This window comes from Aspergillus foveolatus (assembly GCF_047715535.1).
Source record: "Aspergillus foveolatus strain CBS 279.81 unplaced genomic scaffold BDW70scaffold_101, whole genome shotgun sequence".
In the NCBI taxonomy this organism is placed as follows: Eukaryota; Fungi; Ascomycota; class Eurotiomycetes; order Eurotiales; family Aspergillaceae; genus Aspergillus; species Aspergillus foveolatus.
Genome location: NW_027396165.1, coordinates 27,729 through 48,788, shown reverse-complemented (window position 1 = coordinate 48,788; position 21,060 = coordinate 27,729). Strand labels below are relative to the sequence as shown.

At 51.8% G+C, this 21,060-nt stretch overlaps 9 protein-coding genes across 9 annotated transcripts; 4 read left to right on the top strand and 5 right to left on the bottom strand.

The window, feature by feature from the left end:
- Positions 1-1,651: 1,651 nt before the first annotated feature.
- BDW70DRAFT_164302 (uncharacterized protein) lies at positions 1,652-1,990 on the bottom strand (the record flags this gene model as incomplete). The annotated part of the gene is made up of 1 exon (XM_073741449.1): positions 1,652-1,990. The coding sequence occupies one exon, from the start codon at positions 1,988-1,990 to the stop codon at positions 1,652-1,654; it is 339 nt and encodes a 112-aa protein (XP_073591456.1).
- A 919-nt stretch (positions 1,991-2,909) lies between these two features.
- On the bottom strand, positions 2,910-3,988 carry BDW70DRAFT_154033 (putative endoglucanase; the record flags this gene model as incomplete). The annotated part of the gene is made up of 2 exons (XM_073739756.1): positions 2,910-3,623; positions 3,926-3,988. 2 exons carry the CDS (start codon positions 3,986-3,988, stop codon positions 2,910-2,912), a joined length of 777 nt encoding a protein of 258 aa, XP_073591455.1.
- Positions 3,989-4,859: 871 nt separating this feature from the next.
- BDW70DRAFT_144586 (uncharacterized protein) lies at positions 4,860-5,426 on the bottom strand. Its single transcript, XM_073738284.1, has 2 exons — positions 5,382-5,426; positions 4,860-5,313 (listed from the first exon to the last, which is right to left on the bottom strand). Exon 2 carries the CDS (start codon positions 5,027-5,029, stop codon positions 4,871-4,873), a length of 159 nt encoding a protein of 52 aa, XP_073591454.1. The 5' UTR covers positions 5,030-5,313; positions 5,382-5,426; the 3' UTR covers positions 4,860-4,870.
- Positions 5,427-6,691: 1,265 nt separating this feature from the next.
- On the top strand, positions 6,692-8,546 carry BDW70DRAFT_164300 (cytochrome P450; the record flags this gene model as incomplete). The annotated part of the gene is made up of 5 exons (XM_073741448.1): positions 6,692-7,864; positions 7,964-7,989; positions 8,041-8,125; positions 8,177-8,340; positions 8,387-8,546. The coding sequence occupies 5 exons, from the start codon at positions 6,692-6,694 to the stop codon at positions 8,544-8,546; spliced, it is 1,608 nt and encodes a 535-aa protein (XP_073591453.1).
- A 1,894-nt stretch (positions 8,547-10,440) lies between these two features.
- BDW70DRAFT_165842 (uncharacterized protein) lies at positions 10,441-12,597 on the bottom strand (the record flags this gene model as incomplete). The annotated part of the gene is made up of 5 exons (XM_073741841.1): positions 10,441-10,662; positions 10,749-11,372; positions 11,442-12,011; positions 12,085-12,308; positions 12,372-12,597. The coding sequence occupies 5 exons, from the start codon at positions 12,595-12,597 to the stop codon at positions 10,441-10,443; spliced, it is 1,866 nt and encodes a 621-aa protein (XP_073591452.1).
- A 1,006-nt stretch (positions 12,598-13,603) lies between these two features.
- Positions 13,604-14,656, top strand: BDW70DRAFT_165841 (serine hydrolase-domain-containing protein; the record flags this gene model as incomplete). The annotated part of the gene is made up of 1 exon (XM_073741840.1): positions 13,604-14,656. One exon carries the CDS (start codon positions 13,604-13,606, stop codon positions 14,654-14,656), a length of 1,053 nt encoding a protein of 350 aa, XP_073591451.1.
- Positions 14,657-15,698: 1,042 nt separating this feature from the next.
- On the top strand, positions 15,699-16,269 carry BDW70DRAFT_144580 (uncharacterized protein; the record flags this gene model as incomplete). Its single annotated transcript, XM_073738283.1, has 1 exon — positions 15,699-16,269. A coding segment is annotated over exon 1 (220 nt), but the record flags the coding sequence as incomplete, so codon positions are not given.
- Positions 16,270-16,712: 443 nt separating this feature from the next.
- Positions 16,713-19,502, bottom strand: BDW70DRAFT_144578 (Zn(II)2Cys6 transcription factor domain-containing protein). Its single transcript, XM_073738282.1, has 4 exons — positions 19,157-19,502; positions 18,331-19,107; positions 18,006-18,271; positions 16,713-17,953 (listed from the first exon to the last, which is right to left on the bottom strand). The coding sequence occupies exons 1-4, from the start codon at positions 19,249-19,251 to the stop codon at positions 17,262-17,264; spliced, it is 1,830 nt and encodes a 609-aa protein (XP_073591449.1). The 5' UTR covers positions 19,252-19,502; the 3' UTR covers positions 16,713-17,261.
- Positions 19,503-19,766: 264 nt separating this feature from the next.
- Positions 19,767-20,666, top strand: BDW70DRAFT_154028 (uncharacterized protein; the record flags this gene model as incomplete). Its single annotated transcript, XM_073739755.1, has 4 exons — positions 19,767-19,900; positions 20,274-20,414; positions 20,464-20,510; positions 20,578-20,666. The coding sequence occupies 4 exons, from the start codon at positions 19,767-19,769 to the stop codon at positions 20,664-20,666; spliced, it is 411 nt and encodes a 136-aa protein (XP_073591448.1).
- Between the last annotated feature and the right edge of the window lie 394 nt (positions 20,667-21,060).

Here is a 21,060-nt window from a genome sequence, read left to right as displayed (position 1 = left end):
ACCTGTCGTGTTCTAAGTGATTTTGATCATCGTCAAGCACACCTGTGGGATCAGTGAGAAACATGCTAGTCCTGACGAATGCACAAAACAGCAGGCAATGAAGGAACCAATAGATATTCTTTTAGAAGATCTATTATTTTCCCATCTTACTCTCATTTCTATCTCTTTTTATTATTTCTATTCATTCTTATTTTACTCTTTTTTGTTCTCATTATTTGAGGTTGGGAGAGGGTGGTGAAATTTACGGGATCCATGCTATCAACCATCTCCGCACATCTACTTGGATCCTGGCTGAACATGGAGGTGTTAAATGGAAATTCGAAACTAGAAATAAGAATCGTCAACCATATCGAACTTGGTCCAAAGGAGGCCAATGCCATGCCAAGCACTCAAGACCAGCTTAGCAGAAACTGACCCCATGACGCAAAGCAAACGTTGATCCTATTAGGCGTCATGATTCCCTCCCAGCAACAACAATCCCCCACTCGTCCGTAGGAAGAGTGAATGCAACCTTCAGCATCATCAGAACTCCGCAGGTACCGGAATGGGCCTGCCCTTTACGATGATACATGTGTCTCTCCATCGTGCTTAATACCATAGTACCAGGCGAGCGCCAGAGCCCCAGCAACAGGTTAAACAGGGGCAGGAAGATAATAAGGAATGGAGAAGAATTCTGATCCTAGACCGCAGAGAGGGCAGCTTTCAGACATGTAAAGTGACTCACTCTCGACAATGGCCGATCCTGTGCTGTACAAGATTTGACACTGCTGGCCGTAATTCCGAAGTCAGAGGAACATGTCTTTGTAACCGGAAGTCAAGAGCGGTCTTTGTATTGGAGGCAGGATATCTGTAATGGTAGCTAGCGACTTTCTGGAGGTGACCCTCCTACATCGTTGACTGGAATGCTGGATCCGCTAAACAGCAATATATGGACCGTGTAAACAGGATAGAGGGATCCAGGCTTACAATCAATGAGGCTGCTGGATAAGAATCGTGCCAGGTATGTTGCCTAGCAGCATCGACCCGTTGTTTTACACACATAGACAACGCAGTCATTTCATTGAGAAAAAGTAAATTTGGCAAAATGTTCCGGGATAGGAAGGAGTGATGAAGGCCAGTAAGACCTTAAACAGCAGTATAGGAGAGTAGAACTGGTGAGGGCAGAGCCCTCTTCAAAACAATTCGTACGGTTGGTGTGTCTGAGAGGTGTGACGGCCACCTATGGGTACAGTACGAAAGGCAGGATAGAGCAGGACAGGTATTCTCTCAACGTTCGCGCAGGCGTTCCCGGTAAATATCATTCACAAACCAGGTATCTATCAGAATACCAAATTCGAAAGGACGACCGTCGAAAAATTATAGGCAACATTTCTGTACCTATACCACCCTTATTTGAAATGGGGATATATAGGAGATTGATTACTCTGAATGAACTGAGCCATAGCTAGTAACTCCTAGGCAATATAATCGACAATCTGAAGAGTATGAATCTCGTAATTGGATTCAGAGCTAGAACTTTATCACAATCTTGCAATTGAATATCGCCAAACCTGGACGGAATCAACCAATCCAACTCTCACACTAGAAAACAGGTTGAACCGAGCCGTAATCCATCGCCAAAACGTCACCACTATCGTCATCACTATTTTTTTTAAGGCTTCCCAGTGGTATAGCAGACTCTGAACCCCCAATGCTCGAAGCATATCTGCAGCTGTCCATCAGGACTTACATCACTCTCGTCCCCGGTCTCGGCGGTGGCAGGGGCCGGATTCACGAGATCCTGACGCTTGACCAGGCCTGGATCTGAGCGCAGTGCATAGGCAGAAGCAAATGCCTGCTGCAGGGCATTGGCGGCCTCGACTGGCAGACTAACAAGTGCGCCGTTTATGGTGATTACAGCATCAGAAGGCGAAGGCTGAGCAGGGAAGGCGAGGGAGCAGGTGGCCAGGACCAGAGCAGAGGTAACGACGGACAAGATATCGAAGCGCATAGTGATGGTAAGCTCGAAGGGTAGTGGCCTTCAGTAGATTCGCTTTCAGGTCAAGAAAGAAGATGATAGCAAACGTTGACTGCAGGACAGAAAGGTGTGAGGTGGGAATGAAATACTAGAGTGTCAGGGTCGAAGGGGACTTTATAGATGTGAAACATATATCTGTGCCGTGATACTCGCCTTGGGACGAAGCATCTGCGCAATATATGATAATATATGATAATGCACGGGACTGTTATCCGTATTTAGTGCACCGAGATTACCTGTTGAATAGCCTGCGCCGGAGTATATTTGAGCGTCCAGCCTCTTCACCACCCTCAGGACCACCATTTCGAGCCAGCGACATTTTTAGAGCCATACGGTGAAGTAGAGTATAATGTAACAATGCAGATGCTGATATCATCAAATGGAGGAGGACAATGTTTCTACAAAGTACAAGGTTTGACGATGACGGTGGTTGGCTGGAACCCCTGGAAGTCATGTATAGCGCTGTCACCTAGAAACACGGCGCAGGGAGAGAAAGACACAGAGAGAATTAACTTTTTTCGGGTGAGTCAGGGTCAAATATTGGGTTGTACTAGGCTCGGCTCATGCGTAATCATAGGATAGTTCCGAGACTTGGCTGCTATATCCGAAAAATAGGCTAAATACATTACGAGGTCTAGGAGGAAGGATTTTGTCGACAGCAGAGAGATAACGTTTATACACCTCCATTACTAAATATGATAAAAAGTAAATAACAAAATAGACAGCCTTGAAAAGAAATGCTAGGTCAGCCAGTTAGTATTCAAAAAAGAGGAACCGGTATGAAGAAAAAATCATCAAAATCTGTGCCGAGATACTTCTGAAATATGCCGCTCAACTCAACTCCAGACAATTATTCAATCTAAAACAGGAAAACCAACCATACCCCGTTGACCTAGACAGGGCCTGGAGGCGGGGGGACCCCGATAGGAGGCTGGGCAGGCGCAGGCGCAGGAGGGGGTGGAGGGGGTGGAGGGGGTGGAGGCTGAACCGCCATAGCAGCAGGAGGCGCCGGAAGCCCGTTGAGAGAGATGATAGCAGCCTGAGCAGGTCCAATAATCTTTGATCCAGCAGCATGCGCACCGGCATTCAAAGTCAAATCCTTGTTCCTCAAGCTGGGATGGCATTCGCAGGCCTTCCACTTGAAAGCTGCGTCGCCAGGGCAAGGAATCTCCTCAAACTCCACCACGACGTTGTCACCGAAAACGCCGGCGCCGCCCATGATGTCGAAATGGTATGCGTAGCCGTGGGGGTTTAGCTGACCGGGATTCGGGCACCAGCGCTCGTTGCCCTTGAACGGGCACAGATTCGTGACCATGACGACGATAGACTTTCCTTGTTCGCCGCCAGCGCCGCAGGTCTCGCATGTCGATACACCGGTAGATGTCAGCCTGTAGCATTTGCCGCATCCGTTGCCGCACCAGTGGGTTGCATCATTAGGGCCGCTGTCGAAGAGGGCTTGGTTCGCGGCGGCTGTGTAGACTCTGTTCGCGATGCCGTATGACCAGTCATAGGTGCCTATCTTATTCCCGCAGCCGCAGGCGCCTTGGAGACCGTCGCTGTAGTGCTGTCGGGTGTCAGTGCGAGGCGAGAGTTGAAATGGGCGGTGCTGGGATCTTACAGTGGTGGTAGCCAGGGCAGCGAGAGCTGGCGCCACCAGTGTTGCAACCGAGGCTACGAAGACAGAAAGGGTACAATGCATTTTTCGTATACTGCAAGCTCAGCAGCACTGGGAGGCCGAAATGAGCGAACGTAATCCGATAGAGTAGACGAAAGCAAGAGTAGATGTAGGGAGTAAAGTACTGTAAGCGGGGAACAAGTACGGCGTGAAAACAGAGACATTAGGCCAGTGTATATAGGTTTTCAACAACCTTGAGTCATACAGTAAGTTCCCAAGGGCAGGACAGGAACATATCTCCGGTGCGGTCTTGATATCCGCGTTGAGTCACTGAGTCTATCTGGTATACGCTGCATGCTGGTTCGCTGGATTCGGCATTGCTAGAGCATGGCCTTGTGCACATGAGCACACGAGGCCACGTTGTGAGCCGTTCGGCTTCACCGTCGAGATGATATTGCAGAAGGCAAGTGCACAACTGGCGTAGGGGAGAGCAGAGATATGCCCCAGTCTGCATTTCAACAGCTACCTTGGCTCATAGACAACGTCACATCTAACCCAGCCAATTTTCCAGCCGATTCACCATCAAATCCAGTCCTCAATGCATCGAACACGGTGCTATGACGAAGCTTTACCAAGGAACAAGGATCTAGGCTTCAAACGTGGTTGGCGGAATTGCGACGTCTTAGACAGCGGTTCCCAAACTCTTTTTCTACACCGGCTAAGTCATGCGATAGGAGCGGAAGTGCCAGAATGTATAATATACACCTTAAATGTCGACAGCAATGCCCCGAGGCTGGGTCATTCGGAGTAGAAATGCGCGTAACTGGGAGGTGTTCGTGGCGGATGCGAGGTGTAGACACTCTAGAGTAGAAAGTTCAGCCCAAAGTGCGTGAGGGAAGAAAGATACTGCCGGATGAGCAATGTTTAAGCCAAGAAGACTGCTACCCAGACGGGTTGAAGAATTTATCAGCCGATGTAGGAAGCACCAAGTATGGGTGGTCATTATAATGAGATAGCGGCGTCAAACCAGTACGTAGTAGATACGCTTCGTCGCGGCGTTGGGAATGCTACGAACGCTAGACTGCGTGGTCTCGAGCCCAAATAATGACGATGCACGCTTAAATTATATGTCCAGCGCTTATAGCAGCTGAGGCGTGACAGGCTTCTGGAAGGATATGGTAGAAGGACATGATAGTGCACAAGCCTGAAAGACGAAATGTTGAAATGAAAAGATCAACCTACATTAATGAGAGAACATCTGCAAGTGCATCAAACACTACAAGGACTGAAGCAATAAGCAATGAAGTACTGAAAGCATAATTGTAAGCAACCGCCAATACTGATAATGGGGCTGACCATCTAAAAGCGGGATAAGCTTCCCCGTTGCTGCGCCTCATACAGGGCGTCCACGCAGAGCGAGCATGGGTCTATCAACCATGCACCGCCTGATGGATACTTCTGTCGCGCAAAGCTGTTTGGCCAGCGCTTGAATAGGGTTCGGGCTTGTATCCGAACCCTCGTGGTTCCCACCGAGGACGCAGTCCCAGGGAACAGGGATGTTTGTCTTTCAGGGATCACGACGCCGCGTTGGGGGACTTCAGCAGTGAAAGCTGGATCTTGGCAGCTATTCGAAAAGCCGGAAAAGCCTAGAGATGAGTCGGGAATTTTTGCATATGAAATCCTTGCATATGGCGCTTAGCGTTTCTTGATCGTATAGACCAAGCGTCTGTCAACTTGCAGACAACTTACCCGCCACGAATGGGATCCAAAGCACTTGGCAGCGGGCCTCGGAAGGTATTGGTGCTCAGGCGGTATTGGAGAATTTTCTGGTGATCAACGGGGAGATCCTTCAGTGCACAGAGAACTAGTAGGTGGGACCGGGGATACGAGTCTCTACAAATCAACTTGAGGAAGCTCTGGCGGACCTTCCTAGCGGAACCTTATTATGGTGTCAAACTTGTCAGCGCGTCAGCTCCCGTCAACTTTCAGCAAGGGGGTGCTGGCCCGGAGTAGAGCAGTTGAGTATGGGCACTTCTGCGCTCGGATGCAGTGATGCAGACCAATGTTTCGACAACAAACACCACCACCCTCGGAATCTTCAGAAATAATTCCCAGGGGAATGGGATGAACTCATGGGGCTTGTTCTAGATAACGAGCTCGGTATAACGAAGTGCTCAGGTAAAACAGAGATACGGCAGACTCGGCTATCCTGACTCGAAAGTCATTGCGCCCGCCTGACGGCCAATATTCAGCTTGATGGAGAATGTATCCAGGCGATCAGATGGTCGACGGAGAATATTTTGAAGCGCCTGCATGATGGCTGTCCTGGAGGGCCAGGAGTGGCCGCAGAGTCGGATGGCTTCACCGGCTTTCATGCACTCTGCCGCAATGGGTCCATGCCCACGGGTCCAGGCCCCTGCTCAGGCCCGTGCGAGCGTTGCCATCTGTGAGTGCTGGCTTCTGACGAAGCCAGGATTCACAGGAGCGTAAGGAGCCGGCGTGGTCTGCCGGCTCCTTGACGACGCTTCCCACTGGCCGCTCCCGGCCGCTGTGGAGTCAGACAACGCTATTGTCGCAGGTGGAGATCGATGGGCTGTTCCTTCGCTCCATAGCTTTGGGCCGGGCAGCTGTCAGCTCCTGTCATTGGCGATACCGTTGGAGCTTTTTCCCGCGCGTTAGTGCCGTTCCAATGGACTCTAATGGCTTCACCGAGCTGGCAGCGCCAGCGCCAATTCGCTGCAGATACCTGCCGTTCTGGTTCGGTTCTTCAGAGCCGTCAGAAGTTTAGTCGATGCTAGTCCTGGTCTGCTGTGGGCACGGCAGCTGCTCCCGATGCGCCTGCCACTCGCTGCTGCTGGAATGCAAATCGCATCCTGGTTAGCTTGTGGCCTCGTACCCCCCCCTCGGTGCGCCCCCCCGGAGGAGTTAGAGGACTTAGCGAACGGCTGGTTAAATCTCACGTCCCGACGACCTGGTTGTCGGGAACCTTCTCGTTCTGCAGCTCGAGGTGACAGATACCTCTGTACCAGTATCCCAGCGCTGTCCGACGTACCCTCGCCATGGAGCTGCTGAGGCTTCTGCTGGACCACCCCTACGCCGTCGCCGGCGCGGCGGTTTCAGTGTACATTGCGTCAATTGTGATCTATCGACTCTACCTGTCGCCCATTGCGCACTTCCCGGGCCCCCGGCTCGCGGCGCTGACGGTGATGTATGAGTTCTACTGGGAGGCTATCCGGCACGGCCAGTTTACATTTCACATTGGCGAGCTACATAAAAAATACGGTACCGTCGCTTCCTCCCTTCTCTTTCTTTTCCTACCGTCTTCGCTGTTTTCGCGGTCTTTGCGTGGTGCGAGAGTATGTGCTGACCGTGCAGGCCCTATTGTCCGCATCAGCCCAACAGAACTGCACGTCAACGACCCGGAATACTACGAAGTAATCTACAGCCGCGACAGCCCGCGTAACAAGTACCCCTACTATCAGCGGACGTTCAATGCCCCCTATGCTCTCATCACGGCCGAAGACCACTACCGCCACCGGCTGCTGCGATCCCAGCTGAACCCGTTCTTCTCCATCCAACGCATCCGCCAGCTCGAGCCGACGCTGAAAGCGCTCGTCGATAAGCTGTGCCGCCGGCTTGAAGAACTGAAAGGCACCGGCCAGCCGATCGATATCGAGTACCCACTCACCTGCTACACGACCGATGTCATTACCGACTACACCATGGGCGAGGGCGGCTACCACTACCTCGACGAGCCCGACTTCATTCCCCAGTGGCAGCACATGCTCTGTGGCACAGCGAAGACGCTGGTCTTCATTCGCCCGGTCGCGTTCCTTCTGCCGGTCCTTGTCGCCATGCCCGAGGCGCTGACGGCGTGGTTGAATCCCGGAATGGAACTGTTCTTCGCCTTCCAGCACCGCTGCCGTAAGCGCATCGCCGAGATCACAAAGAGACATCGGAAGATTGGACCGCTCGAGACGAAGGACGGGCGCCAGAATCTGTTCGATAACGTGCTCAGCAGCAACCTGCCAGAGCAGGAGAAGAGCGAGGCGCGACTCGCGCAGGACATGCAGGTCTTCGTCTCTGCGGGCGCGGAGACCACGGCAAAGGCGATGAGCTACATTATGTTCTACCTGCATAACGAACCGGCTTTGTTGCAGAGGTTGAAAGATGAGCTGGCGCCACTGGGCAATGACCCGAGTCTGGTCCAGCTGGAGCAGCTGCCCTACCTGGTGAGTACGCGACAGCTCTGTCTCTCTCTTTTTTTTTTTTTTTTTTTTTTTTTTTTTTTTTTTTTTTTTTTTTTTGTGCAATATACTGACAAAATCCAGACCAGCGTCATGCTTGAAGGGCTTCGGTAAGGTCCACACCTGCTTCTTCTCATAAATGTGCTAATAACTTTGTTTAGCCTTTCGTATGGTGTCACAGCTCGCCTCCCCCGCATCGCCCCGTACAACGCTCTTAAGTACAAGGACTGGACCATTCCCCCCGGTGTATGACGGACCCCTCTCTCCTTCGGACTGTTTGCTGATGGTCGACTATAGACCCCTATCAGCATGAGCTGTCTCCTCATGCACCACGACGAATCCATCTTCCCGGACTCTTATCGCTTCAACCCAGACCGCTGGATGGACCCGACCGAGCGAAAACACTTGGAAAAGTACATGGTTGCCTTTTCAAGGGGATCTAGGATGTGTATCGGGATGCAGTACGTTCCACCCCCTCTCATCCTCTTTCTGGTCTAACGGGTCCAGCCTCGCCCGCTCGGAGATCCTGCTTGTGATCTCGAGTCTTCTGCGCCGACTGAACTTTGAGCTTTACGAGACGACCGTCGAAGATGTGCGTGTTGCCCACGACATCTTCATTCCATTTGTCAAGACGGACAGTAAGGGTGTGAGGTTCTTGATCAAGTAACCATTTAGCCAGCGGGTGGGTATATTGCAATTCCATTTTTTAAGCCTTTTCCCCCTTTAGTTTTTTTTCTTTTGCACATGATATACACCCGAATGACAACATATAATACCCCAATCTCAGCCGCATTGATCCATTTGGAGCTGTCCTTAGTAGGTGTTCGGTGTCGGTGGCGATTGGATGCGTCCCTAGCGCAGCTGCGTCAAGTTCGATGTAAGACAGAGATCGATGCTGAAATCGGCAGTATCCCTTACAGGAAGGCTTGGAAAACCTCAATTGGTCACCCTGTGACAGCTCGTGGGCTTGGATGCAGGATCCAAGACACTTAGAAGCCTCGTCTATGGAGCACCCGGCCAGCTGCAGACACTATAGCCGTAGTGCTTATGGCTGAGATACTGTGCATGCATCTGGTCCATCCAGTTGTCATGTAATGGCGCCCAGTCAATGGTAAATGAATATAGTTGAGTGGGTAGTTCCTGGCCATGTCCAGGTTGAATGCTTGGTCTGCGGTGCTCTCGTTCTCGGCAGGCGTGCAGGATCCGGCACCAGTGCTTTGATGTATAGGAACCCTGGAGCTACGCGCTGGAATAGAATACTCATCACGTCCCCTCCGCTTACAGGTGCGGCATAGAAATGGCACATAAAAGGCATCAAGGACATTCAATAATTGTTGAATCGTCCATAAGACGAAATCTCAAGTATATGGGCAGGATATATTTCGAGACCCGAGAGCAATTCTTAGTCAAACGAGTGGTTGGGAGCCGGCTATTACGGACGCAGTGTTCTGAGATGAGACATGAAAGGCAGCTGGGAAGCAGGAGACACGGATTCAGGCTACCGACTGCAAGAAAGGATGTTTCTACATGGATCTCAGGTAGTAGTGGTCTGTATAAAGTTGCGAGATCTCATCTTTGGCTGAGATATACCGCTAGACCATGGAAGCCACCTCGAAGATTGAAGACACGACCATCATGAAGAGGCATGTGCTGGGAAGGGACTAGGAGCGCGGTCATGCGAGTAGCACCTTAAATTGAAAGTTTCATCGCCCATCAGGTCAGCGCACTGGTGGTTCTCGCGGGCAGTGTAGAGAACCCTAGGAAATGGAATCACAGACTGCACCTAACAGCGAGCGGCCGTGCATTGTGAGATATAGAATGGGCTAGTTTTAAGGTGCTGTTGTCACAATAATCATATAATACCGACATGACGGACAGACAACTCGCGCCTATCATGTACGGACAATACCAGTTCCAGTTGCATACTGATGTTCAAGTCTAGTACAGTCCCCTGCCCTTTATAGCGGAAAATGAATAGGCGAGACTATTCAATCCAGAAGGTTGCTGGACCTTTTTTAAGGCCGGAGCAACCACTCCTTGCGCTGGTTACAAATTACAGTGGCAAGAGCAGACTCCCTGCACTCCAGAATTAAACGCTATTCTCTCAATCCATGTAACGGAAAGCTGGCCAGTATGTGTCATCATACTCCGCGCCGCCAGGTCGCCGTGCGTGAAGGCGAACCTGCCAGAGAGTAGACCTTCCCACGGCGAGCGGCCGTGAGGGACTTGACCCTCGCAGGACAGGATCTTTCAACCTCTCCGATCCAAACAGGGCCACGTAGCAAGGATCAGCGCGAATCTAAATAGGCCACGGCGACCCTATTTGCATCAGACTGGAGTCATGTGTGCCGACTTCTCGCAGGACGTGGTGGGGGAGAGCGGGTTGGAGACCGCTACAAGTACGCGCACACTGCACAGCTATAAACATCACGGCTTATTGATTGTTTAGAGTTTGCAGATGCATTGTTGAAGCTCTCCATCAACGTACCTCTCATCAATTTCTTTCATATCATGAGAAATCAATATGTACGAGAATGTTTAACATGCTGCCAAACTTTTCCCTAACCCGCAGTCCCACTTACTGAGACGGGAGGCATGGTCAATCGACTTAATTCTTCCAGTACTTCTCTCGCCAACCTGTTCACCACCCTCAGCTCCCGCAGTATACGGCACAGTTCCTCAATCTCACACTTATTCTGTATAATTCCAGCCTCTGCACCATTTCCATACATGGCAAGAAAGACTGCTGCGCGGGATATTGCAATTGGAAGGAAAGGGTGAGCCTGCGCACGCTCCTATCAGAACATATCCGCAAGTAATAATATTCGCGAAAAATTGGGGGGGGGGTGGGGGGGAAGAAAGAGCGTACCCTAAAACAATTAACTGGGCACATGGACTTAGCCAACGCAACAAACTCCGCAGCAGTCTGAGCTGATCTCTGCATACCCCCGCTGGCATGCCCACCTCTTCCCCCAGTCCCAATTTCAAAGCTACGGCTATGGCTGTGACGATTCATGAGCGTCTCCTGCCCACTTGTTGCTAGATTCTGCACGGCGGAATTTGCGTTCTCATCCAGGTGTCGATCGGACATCCCACCCAGCTGTTCGCGAGCAGTTTGACCAACTTCTCCAACATAAATTATCAACGTCTTCTCCCACAGGCATGTAAACGCCGTTAGCGGATCTGCGGTCACCAGAGGTGTAGTGTCTGACGGGCTATATGACCACAGGACTGAGCGCTTCTCGATAACGTCTGACAGGGCTCTATGTCTTTCCCAGAACATCGACGCTTCCGTCGAGGTTGAGAGGAGGAGCGCACTGCGGCGCAGGTTCATTGTGCGGCCGTGCAGTGTGGCCAGGACGATGTACTCGGCGAATGGAGGGAGGGTCTTTTGTCTGCTGCTTGCGATGGCTTCGTGTAAGTAGTCCATCGGTTGCTCGGGGGGCCGGGAGATCTGGAACGCGCTTTCGGGGACGGGCAGACGTATCCATAACTGCCGAGTCCTGGATTAGCCCGTTCTCTTCTAGACGACTGATATCTTCCAGCCAAATAGGGACTGTACCGCCTCCTCCTGCAATGTTAACGGCCACTCATTCCTCGAGCTCAAGAACCGATCGAAGCAATACGCAACCCAAAACGTCCTCCTAGTCTCCTCCTCCTTTATGAAGTCACCCCCAGCGCTGGCATTTGCAGACTGATCCGTATCTTGCAACCGCGCCAACTGGATCAGTCGAAAACACCGCGCCACTGTGGCCAGTGCCCTGCTCTCCTCTATGCGTAGGAGCTCGTAGTGTGCTAGGAGCAAAACGGATTGGATCTGCTCGAGCGATGGCGTCCGCTCGATCGTGTCCAGCTCCTGCACAACCCGGCTAGTTTCGATGTACAAAGAGTCTGCGAAGCGTCGATACTGCGCGGACATTGCGGCTGCGACAGTGCGCATGGCTGAGCGGAGGCAGGCGCGCGCAAGGACTGATGACTCTGCTTCACGCTGGGCGAGGTGTCGTTGCTGGTGCAGGAAGGGGGCGATGGGATGTACGCGATCGAAGTACAGCTGGTCTCTCGGTTGCATCAGGTCGACGTTATCAGTGAAATCAAAGGCGGGGGGGGCTTTACAGGTCGGCCAAGATAAGGTCTAGGCTGGGATTTTGGGTTGGATTTGAGTTTGTCCTGGCGTATGGTGGTTCTTGGGCTGTCAAGGTCCGGACCGGTGATAATGGAGAAGGGAGCAGGGCACGCTCTGCGGAGTCAGCGTCTCGAGCAGCTGGAGGAGACAGTAGAAATGGTAGTTCGTGTCGCGTATCTGGACTAGAGTCTGGACCGGAATGTTGACGCCCATCGTGAGATCGCGAATGGTGAGGATGGGAATTTGGTTCGAAGTCCGGATGGTGTATATGCTCCATCTGCTCAATCACCTGTTCTTCTAGAACGTCTGTCACCGTCAGCGTTCCCGCTTTCCAGCAATTAATGCAGAGTCTGCCGTGAACAAGCCTACCCAACCTCGAATACAGGCTCTCAATTTGCCCCTTCTTGGGGCCCCGTCGCGGCCGGTTATGGTTCACCACGCAGACCTTCCCCATCATCATACATGAGCCGCATTGCGGTTTGGCGCGGTCACATCGTGCCTTGCGCTTGCGACACTCTTCGCATGCGAGGCCTGGTTGCTGCCGCGCTGGCTTGCCTGCACTCCCTCGGGGCTGGGGCTGGGCTTTCTGCGGCATATGGACAAGGTGGATAAGCGTGGGGTGAATCTCGATGAGACTGTTCACACTATCTATATCTATGTATATCCGAGCAGCTGTCAGACTAGACAGGTAGACGGGCTCTCTGCGATTGTCCACGGGTTCAGCAGTTTTCCTTTTTTTCTTTTTTTCATTATTTGCTTATTCGACAAAGCTAAGCTATAACCAAACCGCTGTCTCGGAAGACTTCTACATGGCCTTATATCTTTTTGCAACCTCTGAAAAATCTCATCTGTCCATTTGATCTCATTTGCTCGTGAATAGTCAGTTGTCTACCCATGTGCAGGTACACATACCAATAATGTGCACCTCAAAGCTCCGCCGCCAGTCTCCCTCATCGGTAATATTGGATGAAGGATAGAACCTCAAGGAATCAATTTCTGCCGCTGATTACGGTGGCGTGTTGAGTTCCCGAGTTCCATAATTATTAGGACCTCATTATTGGTTTCATTGACACAAGGCAAGATAAGGAATAAGCAATCATCCATGTCCTTGTGCCTGATACCCACTTTTTAAAGCTCGATCGCCATTATTCAGTGCGGCTAAAGGGTCCAGGAGTATCTTCTCGGTACAGCTGAACCCCATAGAAACTCCGAGCTCCGGGATGACTCTAGCAGGGCTTAGCAATGGGAAAAATTGTGCTCAAACACGTCAGCCACGATCCATATTCTCAGAATCGATCGGTCTAGCCAGCCGCGTGTAGCGAGATGAGGTGAGACCGGAGTATGGCCTTCTACGGTGAAGAAAGGCCGATTGGTCTCGCATACAACGGATCAGCTTTGAAGGATCGAGGCTGAGGTGAGCTGTACTTGTAGTATAGAGGCAATTAGGGCTTGTAACTATATAGGTCGCTTACCAAGCCGTCCGGTAGATCTGGCGCACTTGATGTACCATTTAATTCCGTTCGTGCTCACATCTGCGTTGTGCGATTCTATACTGTCCTGGCCCTGGATTGACAGTGCATCAGAATCACCTTGCGTACATCATGCTTGGGACGTTGCATCTCTGGCCCACGCCAGCCCCATCACACAATGGCCATGAATATTCGTGGACAAAACCCTCACCGTCATCAGCATCACGGCATTCACAACCTTCAATAACCTCCTTTCAATCAATATCAAGATCAACCACCGTCCCAACATCCCCTCCAAAAGCCACAGACTCTACCCTCCATCTTCCCCGAATACTTTGCCTCCACGGCGGCGGCACAAACGCGCGAATCTTCCACAGCCAATGCCGCGTCCTGCGCGCCCGTCTAAGCTCACATTTCCGCCTCGTGTTCGCCGAGGCCCCCTTCCCTTCAGCACCCGGTCCCGACGTGGTGAGTGTCTACGCCAACTGGGGTCCGTTCAAGGCGTGGTTCCCGCCGGGCTCGGCGGCCCAGAGAGCAGGTGCGAATCTCACCGCAGCGTATGCGCACGCTCAAGGTCGGAGCAGAGATGCGGTCCAAATAGACGATGACCCGGTCATCCATGACTTTGCCGTGCAGAGCATTCGGAAGGCTATCGAGGACGCGATGAATCAGGACGATGAACTAGGCGCGACGGGAGACTGGGTAGGTGTGCTGGGGTTCAGCCAGGGGGCTAAGATGGCGGCGAGCCTACTGTTGCAACAACAGAGGGAGCATGAAGCCGAAATGGAAAGCAGGAATTGGGGCCGAGAATGGGCGCCAACGACAAAGTCAAGAAGGAACGTCGACTACCGCTTCGCGGTCCTCCTCGCCGGACGAGCGCCCATGGTATCTCTGTCTTTGTCAGAGGAGGACGAGACAGACTCCCTGCTCACTGACACGAGCTATGGTACTGCGTTTAGCTTTGGGTTCGAGCCGGCTTTGTATCTGCCCACTATCCATGTTCATGGTCTCAAAGACCCGGGATTGCCACTACACAGGGATCTACTGGATCATGCGTGCGAGTACGGAAGTACAAAGCTCATCGAGTGGGAAGGCGGACATCGAGTGCCTATAAAGAGTCAAGATGTGGTGCCGGTGCTGCACGCGGTGCTGGATATTGCGCGGAAGGCCGGAGTGATACCATGACTGGGTGGTGGGCGGGCAGGTCTGAGATACTCTATCGGGATGGCATCGGGATGGGTGTCATTCGATCAAACTGTATATAGCAAAAAGCTCGGATTGGTTCCTGATAATACTCTTTCCTGTGCTGTTATCAGAGTGTAGAAGCACTTGACTAGCTGACATAACGGCCAGCTCCGGTATCGCTGTGCCCTACTGATGTCCGCATTCGGCAATCCCGAGGCCTGACCGTGAATTGGTCTGATAATTGAAAGTACTGCCGACTATGCGTTGTATTGTGGTAGAAACAGTGGTAGAAACGGAGGCGAGTCATACTCGACGTTATGACCAGGCTTCTCTGCATTAGATCATTGACATGTACGTACGGACCTCATGGCCGATTTTTCCTACCGAGAGCTCCCTTAGTATGGACAGCCACTTGTTATCAACATGAGCAACTCAGCCTACTCAAGAGTACATCAAGAAACCCCACATACACCCTCCTGAGAGGCAAGGGTAGCATCGGTGTTGACGCTAGCGATGTGGGGTGTAATGCATATGCAGCTAACTAGTTGCAGAAATGGTTGAATCTGTCTACGTGTCCAAGCCTATCATATCGGCAGCAAGTGGCGTATTGTAAAATCATAACAGTTGGCATAGAAGATAGAGGTAGCTATCGGCCCATGTCCTTACAATATCATGCTTTTAATATCAGCTGTCAATTAAAGAGACAGTATATGGACCGACTTACGCAAACACTGCAACCTTGCAGGGAAGCCGCAAAGACGCCTGACTCACCGCTACAAATAATCGTTCAGCGCTCCCGCCCTCTTGCATATTGTTCCCCGCCCATACAATGCTATTGTTTGAGTCGACGTTCTCACAAGTAATATAGTGCAGCCTTGGGCCTGGGACCGAGGTCCAGCTAGCCGCGGATTGTGAATAGTTATGGTTAGCGAAGGCCTGACTTGGACTGAATACCTGTCATACCACGCATCGGGGCCAGGTGATCTGACTCACCCCTCTGTAGGAAAACTTCATTAAAAGAATCAATGATCAGAATGATCAAATTATATTATTCCAGCCTCGTTCTGCCCATTTAGATGCTCAACCGGCCGTCGGCATCAAATTATTGTGTGGGGCTCGTGGATCTTGTTAATGTCTTACCTCTTATGCCGCATCTTCCTACTGGCGCCAGACGCCGCGCCAGCTGCGGAACGACAGCGCTGGGTCGGTCTAAACCGCTCATCGTTCCTAGACTCGCAGTTCCAGGATTTTGAGAGTTTCCACCCATTTGCTGCTCAGTTGTGCTCCCCCCTCAAGTTCTCCAGGCCAGAGCAGGACAAACGCGGTGCCGCCAAGCCGAAGCCCTATATAAAATAGGTCACCTCCGGTCAGAGGACCACAGGCAAACCCAGTGATGAGACCATGCTCACTCTCCGACAGGGTCGCTGGCTGACTTTAAGGTTGTGCGCATTTGGACAGAATCGTAGTTCAGTTTTGGCTCACGCAACCGCGCGCCGGCGACATATATGGTAGATGAGGTGGCGGCGCAGAAACGGACCCGAGGGGAATATATTAAACAAGAAATGAAATGAATAACTAAAACCGAAAAAATGAGGGACAAAAAGTAAAAAGAAAAAAAAAAAAAGGTAGAGATAAAAATTTCAAGGGAGATAAAAAATACAAAGAATAAGAAAAATAAGAATAAATGTTATATACAAAAAGAGGAAATGAAGGAAACTCCCTCTAGTTTGTTATTAGACAATACTGGGATTTGAATTAGCAGGATTGGTCTCCAAGTAGCGAACTCTCTCCACCCAAGGGCCGGAACGCCGCGTATCCTAGCGAATAGACACTGACGCACTACTGTGGTTGACCCCGGTGATTCTGTTAGTACACAGTAGTCTACGACAAGCAACCTACAACAAGCGGGGAGTTGAAACAGGAATAATCCCTGGCCGTCGACCAAGGTAGTGAACTATGTGGGTATAATAATAAACTAGGGACAGCCCGGGCTATACATCTAGAGTTGCTCGTACACGGGTGGAACCGGAGAGAACCTTGAAGGGACTCTAGATATCTCGGTTTATTTTTCGAATTATCTCTCTTTTGCTTTCGTTGCGAACATTCATAGGTCAGAAGAAGAGCTGCAGGTCAATTGGACGCTGTGTAGTCTGTTTATTGTTATCCCATGAGAGAAACGGAGCGAGTCTCATAGTTGACCGAGCGGGACGATCAGAAGATCAGCAGTAATCACCTGCGATCATCCTTGCTTGTGCTCCTGGGTCGCCTATCCAGAGCCAGACAATGTGGAAAAGACCGAGCCAAGCAGGGGCCCACAGTGATCGACACGGGTCAGTCCGGGACAGTGACTCCGTCCACCCACCGGTCATCGTTATGCTACGGGTGGTATTCAGATGAGAACATTTGTCGAGGACCAAAACAGAACTGGCGTAGTGAGCAGAGCAAACAGACATGTGAAGGCGCCTAGTACTGCTCTCATAACCAATCAAGCTTGTATATAGTTATATGTTTATATGTATAAACATTTGACAGGGCCTGCGCCCTTAAATGCTAAAGCCCCCGGATGCCCTATTCATCGAGCGAGTAACCAGCCGTGGAGCCACATTCAAAAGTGCATTTGCCCCGTCGGGTGCAGTCCCGCTGATTGGTGCATCCCTCCCGTCGGGTCTCCCGGTGGGAGCCCCAGTCCATCCATCCAGGCTGGATTCGTGAACTGAAGTGACTCCTGGAGGGGTTGCGGTTGGAGAGCGGGCCCAGGCGGATTCCATGTGGGAAGCACCTGTTCGCCGTTATGGGAGCCGCTCGTTTGGGCCCAGGCAGCCGGTTCATCAGCATTCGGGAGGTGTAACCGCCCTGGCGCATGCAGCCATGTTGTTATCGCTCGCCCGAGCAGCCAGCCATGCGCCCAGAAGTCATTTGGAAACGGGCCTCCGGGATTGGGCACGAGCTGATCAAAAGAGGCACGGATGTGGGTGAATACGTCAACGATATTGAGAGTTTTGTACACCGCGTCACGATTCCAGTCCGGTGCTGGGTGTGTTGATAGTCGATAGAGTGTGACAACGGCCCGGGAGAGATGGATCCACTGGATAATCGACCACCGCGTGTGGTCATCAGGAGGCATCCTGCGATAAATGGTATCCCAGGATTTGATCGCGAGGAGGGAGTGCCACATGCAGTCTACGGCATCCGGGCCTATGGGCTTGTTCGTATTTATAGAGTGGGGGATGACGTTCGCTGTAAACGCCGTTTCGTGGATGCTCAGCTCCACATAATGCAACTGAGAGAGAATGATATCTAAGATGTCACGTAAGTCACACGACCGGCCATGACGGAGACTATTACTCACCATCTTTCTGGAGGTCGGGAGGGATGGAATTACGAATTGCCTCGAGTTCAAACCGAAAACTTTTAAGAAAGAACGGGATATGCACTGGCTTCGTCCCGTGCTCGTCACGGAGTTTCCGTGCGTTTTCCGCCAGGAGCTGCAAGCGTACATGGACAGCCAGTGCAGCGTCACCCGGCCATTCGGGGCTGGCAGCAAGGGTTCCAAGGTCCTCCTCCATTTGCGGCGTCCACCGCATAGCGTCCATCTGGTAGAAATAGCTCGAAATACTGGCAGCACGCGGTGTCAGCTACGTGCTCGGTAGACGCATTTCTGACACAGCACTTACATAGAGCTCACGAAGAAACAGCCGAGAACCGCGCGTTTCTCTTCTGTCGTCCGTATCTTGGGTCCTTTCCGCGTCCAATTGGGATCATTCCCTCCGCCCAACTCGGTGAGCCTGTGCGCATCAGGCGGGGGCGGCTTGTTCAGATTAAGGTCCATGACAACGGAGACGGCCAGCTCGACAATCCGCGTCAAAGTCGGCATTCTCTTAAGATAGTGGTCTTGGCTCCAGCACGCGTACACCAGCAGCCCAAGAAGCAGGTCGATATTTGATTCGTTTTCCATCACCATAGAATGAGCGATTGTGCTTTTAATCCTCTTTGACCAGTTCACCTTCTCCTGCACGGAGCGCGTCATCACTGACAGAATCGTCTCGAATAGAAAAGGCCGTTCCTGTTGCAGCTGCCGGGCCGTTAGGCCCGGCGGCAGATAGAGAAACGGACAAAATTGTAAAACCTCTTCGCGAAAACTGTTCAGCGCCCCCTCGGCATCCACGATATCAGGGGATGCCAGAGGCCCCGGCGGAAGGATGTATGTCGACTCCGAGACCGAAGTGCGCGCTGGTTGAGTAGGGGAAGATAGCTCTGGAGTACTGGCCTTGCGCTTATACTGCTGAGACTGGCCATTGGGCGATGAAGGTTGCAGGTAGACGGACTGTAACAGAGAAAGTACACTATCTAGCTTCGCATCCATCTCCTCAATCAGAGGACTCTGAAAATGCTGCGACTCGCGCTTCCTCACGCCATGAGACGGATGGCACGGCTTCTTCAGCCGGTAGCATCTAGACAGGTGTAAGCATGCCGTCCAGCAAATACAGGCCGCGCACTGACCTTTGACACCCGTCGCCCTCGGGCATCGCAATACATTTGACCTTGCCCTTGGCGCAGTTTTGACAGGCGAGGCCGTACGGGCCGCGTCCGTCCATGGCGGGGACAAGCTTTGAGAGGGTCGAGCGGAAACGCGGGAGATCGATGGAATCCGCTGCGGGACTCGGCTCTGGACACGTCCACGGGGAGGAGTGGAGGTGGGAAAATTTACAGGGCGCGTTCTTTGAAGTATCGGCCGATGGAAATCACGGCGATCAACGATGCAAGACATGCCGTTCTTCCCCTGAAGTGATGAGTGAGATGTGAACTGAGGCCAAAGAAGTCATCACATCACGTGCGGAGACGGCGGCCTTGGCTTGACCGTCTCGAGTATAGCTTCAAGCGCATGCATTGCCTGCAACATCTCTTGTGCTGCTGATTCAGCTTATGCGGCCGTGTGCACGGGATATCAGACCGGCCTCCGATGGCCGGAAAGGGAAGCACGCGACAGGATGCAGTGTCCGGCATGGGCAAGTCAGCATCCTATAGCGAGCTCGCATCAGCAAGGGGACCGCAGCGTTTCCATGCTGAAATCTGATCTGTACGTGCGACCAAGCTCCTGCGCTGCGGCCGTATGGTGCACTGCTGTAGGAGCATGGTGTCTAAAATAAGGACCCAGCAGCCCGGCTTTATCCCCGAAAGCCGGCCGTTTCAGATTTACCCGCCGCGCTCTTTGACCGGTTTCTCTAACCGGCTGCGCTTGGCCACGTACGAACGTACGATCCTGCCCACCGCTTTGACTGGCACAAGGATTGGTGGCAGTATTATTCATGTATTTTCATGTATGCAGATGGAAAGATAATTACAGCGCACGGCGGCACATGACAGCGCCCTTCCGGAGTATCCCGCCCATAATATATTCGGTGTATTCCGTATACTCCGTATACTCCGTATTGGATTCATGACTGCGCCGCAATGCGGACCGCGGCAAACAGGCCATTGTTCTTGCATACCGTCTTCTGTAAGCGCTTGGTATAACGGCGATTCCGGTGATCCGGGTGATTGATCTACGTCTCACATGTTGCGTCTGGATCGATCCTGCATTGGAACGCATTAGAACGCATAGCTGCAGGTCGCACAGGCGCAAGGTTTCAGAGTCGCGAGCATGGGCTCCCGCAGTACCAAGCCGTGTACCGCGACGCTACGTGGCATCTAGCGGTGTCGTCTACGATCCTGGAAGGTGGAGAATTACTGGAGGCTTGGAGCTAAACCGCGGGGCATAGTGCGTAAAACGGTTTCTGGCGCTCGTCATAATCCATGCACCGAGGCAGCACGTACGTCCTGCTTCCAAACCCTCTCCCCTCCAGGAAGGATTCAGGTATGTTGCGCACTGGCCAGGTGGCCGTTCGATGAGGTCAAACGAGGTGGCAGACTGACTCTTTAAGCGTCGACCCTCCTCGCCCACTGCGCGTCGCATCGTCACGCATCCGCCGGTGGCATTCAAGATTCCGCCGAGATCTGCCAGGAATTCTAGATAGCTAGGGCCAACGCTTGAAAGATTCCGGTATCAGGGCACAGTCGTGCTGCATGGACGGGGCAGAGGGGCAATTCCGGGATCTCGTTAGCATAGGAGCCCCTATTCGGGAGGTACTTAAGGAGAATCCAGTTCCTCGTCTTTCATATCTACACGCCGTTGAGGCTATATTTGACCTTACTTCTCTCCGCCGAATGATTTAGATCACTTATTGTTTGTGTGGACGGAAGGTCAGTATAATTTACAGTGTGCTTAGAGCCACTTTCTTCACGTCATTGTACTATTATCATTCTAGTCCGACTTTTTTTTTTTTTTTTTTTTTTTTTTTTTTTTTTTTTTTTTTTTTTTTTTTTTTTTTTTTTTTTTTTTTTTTTTTTTTTTTTTTTTTTTTTTT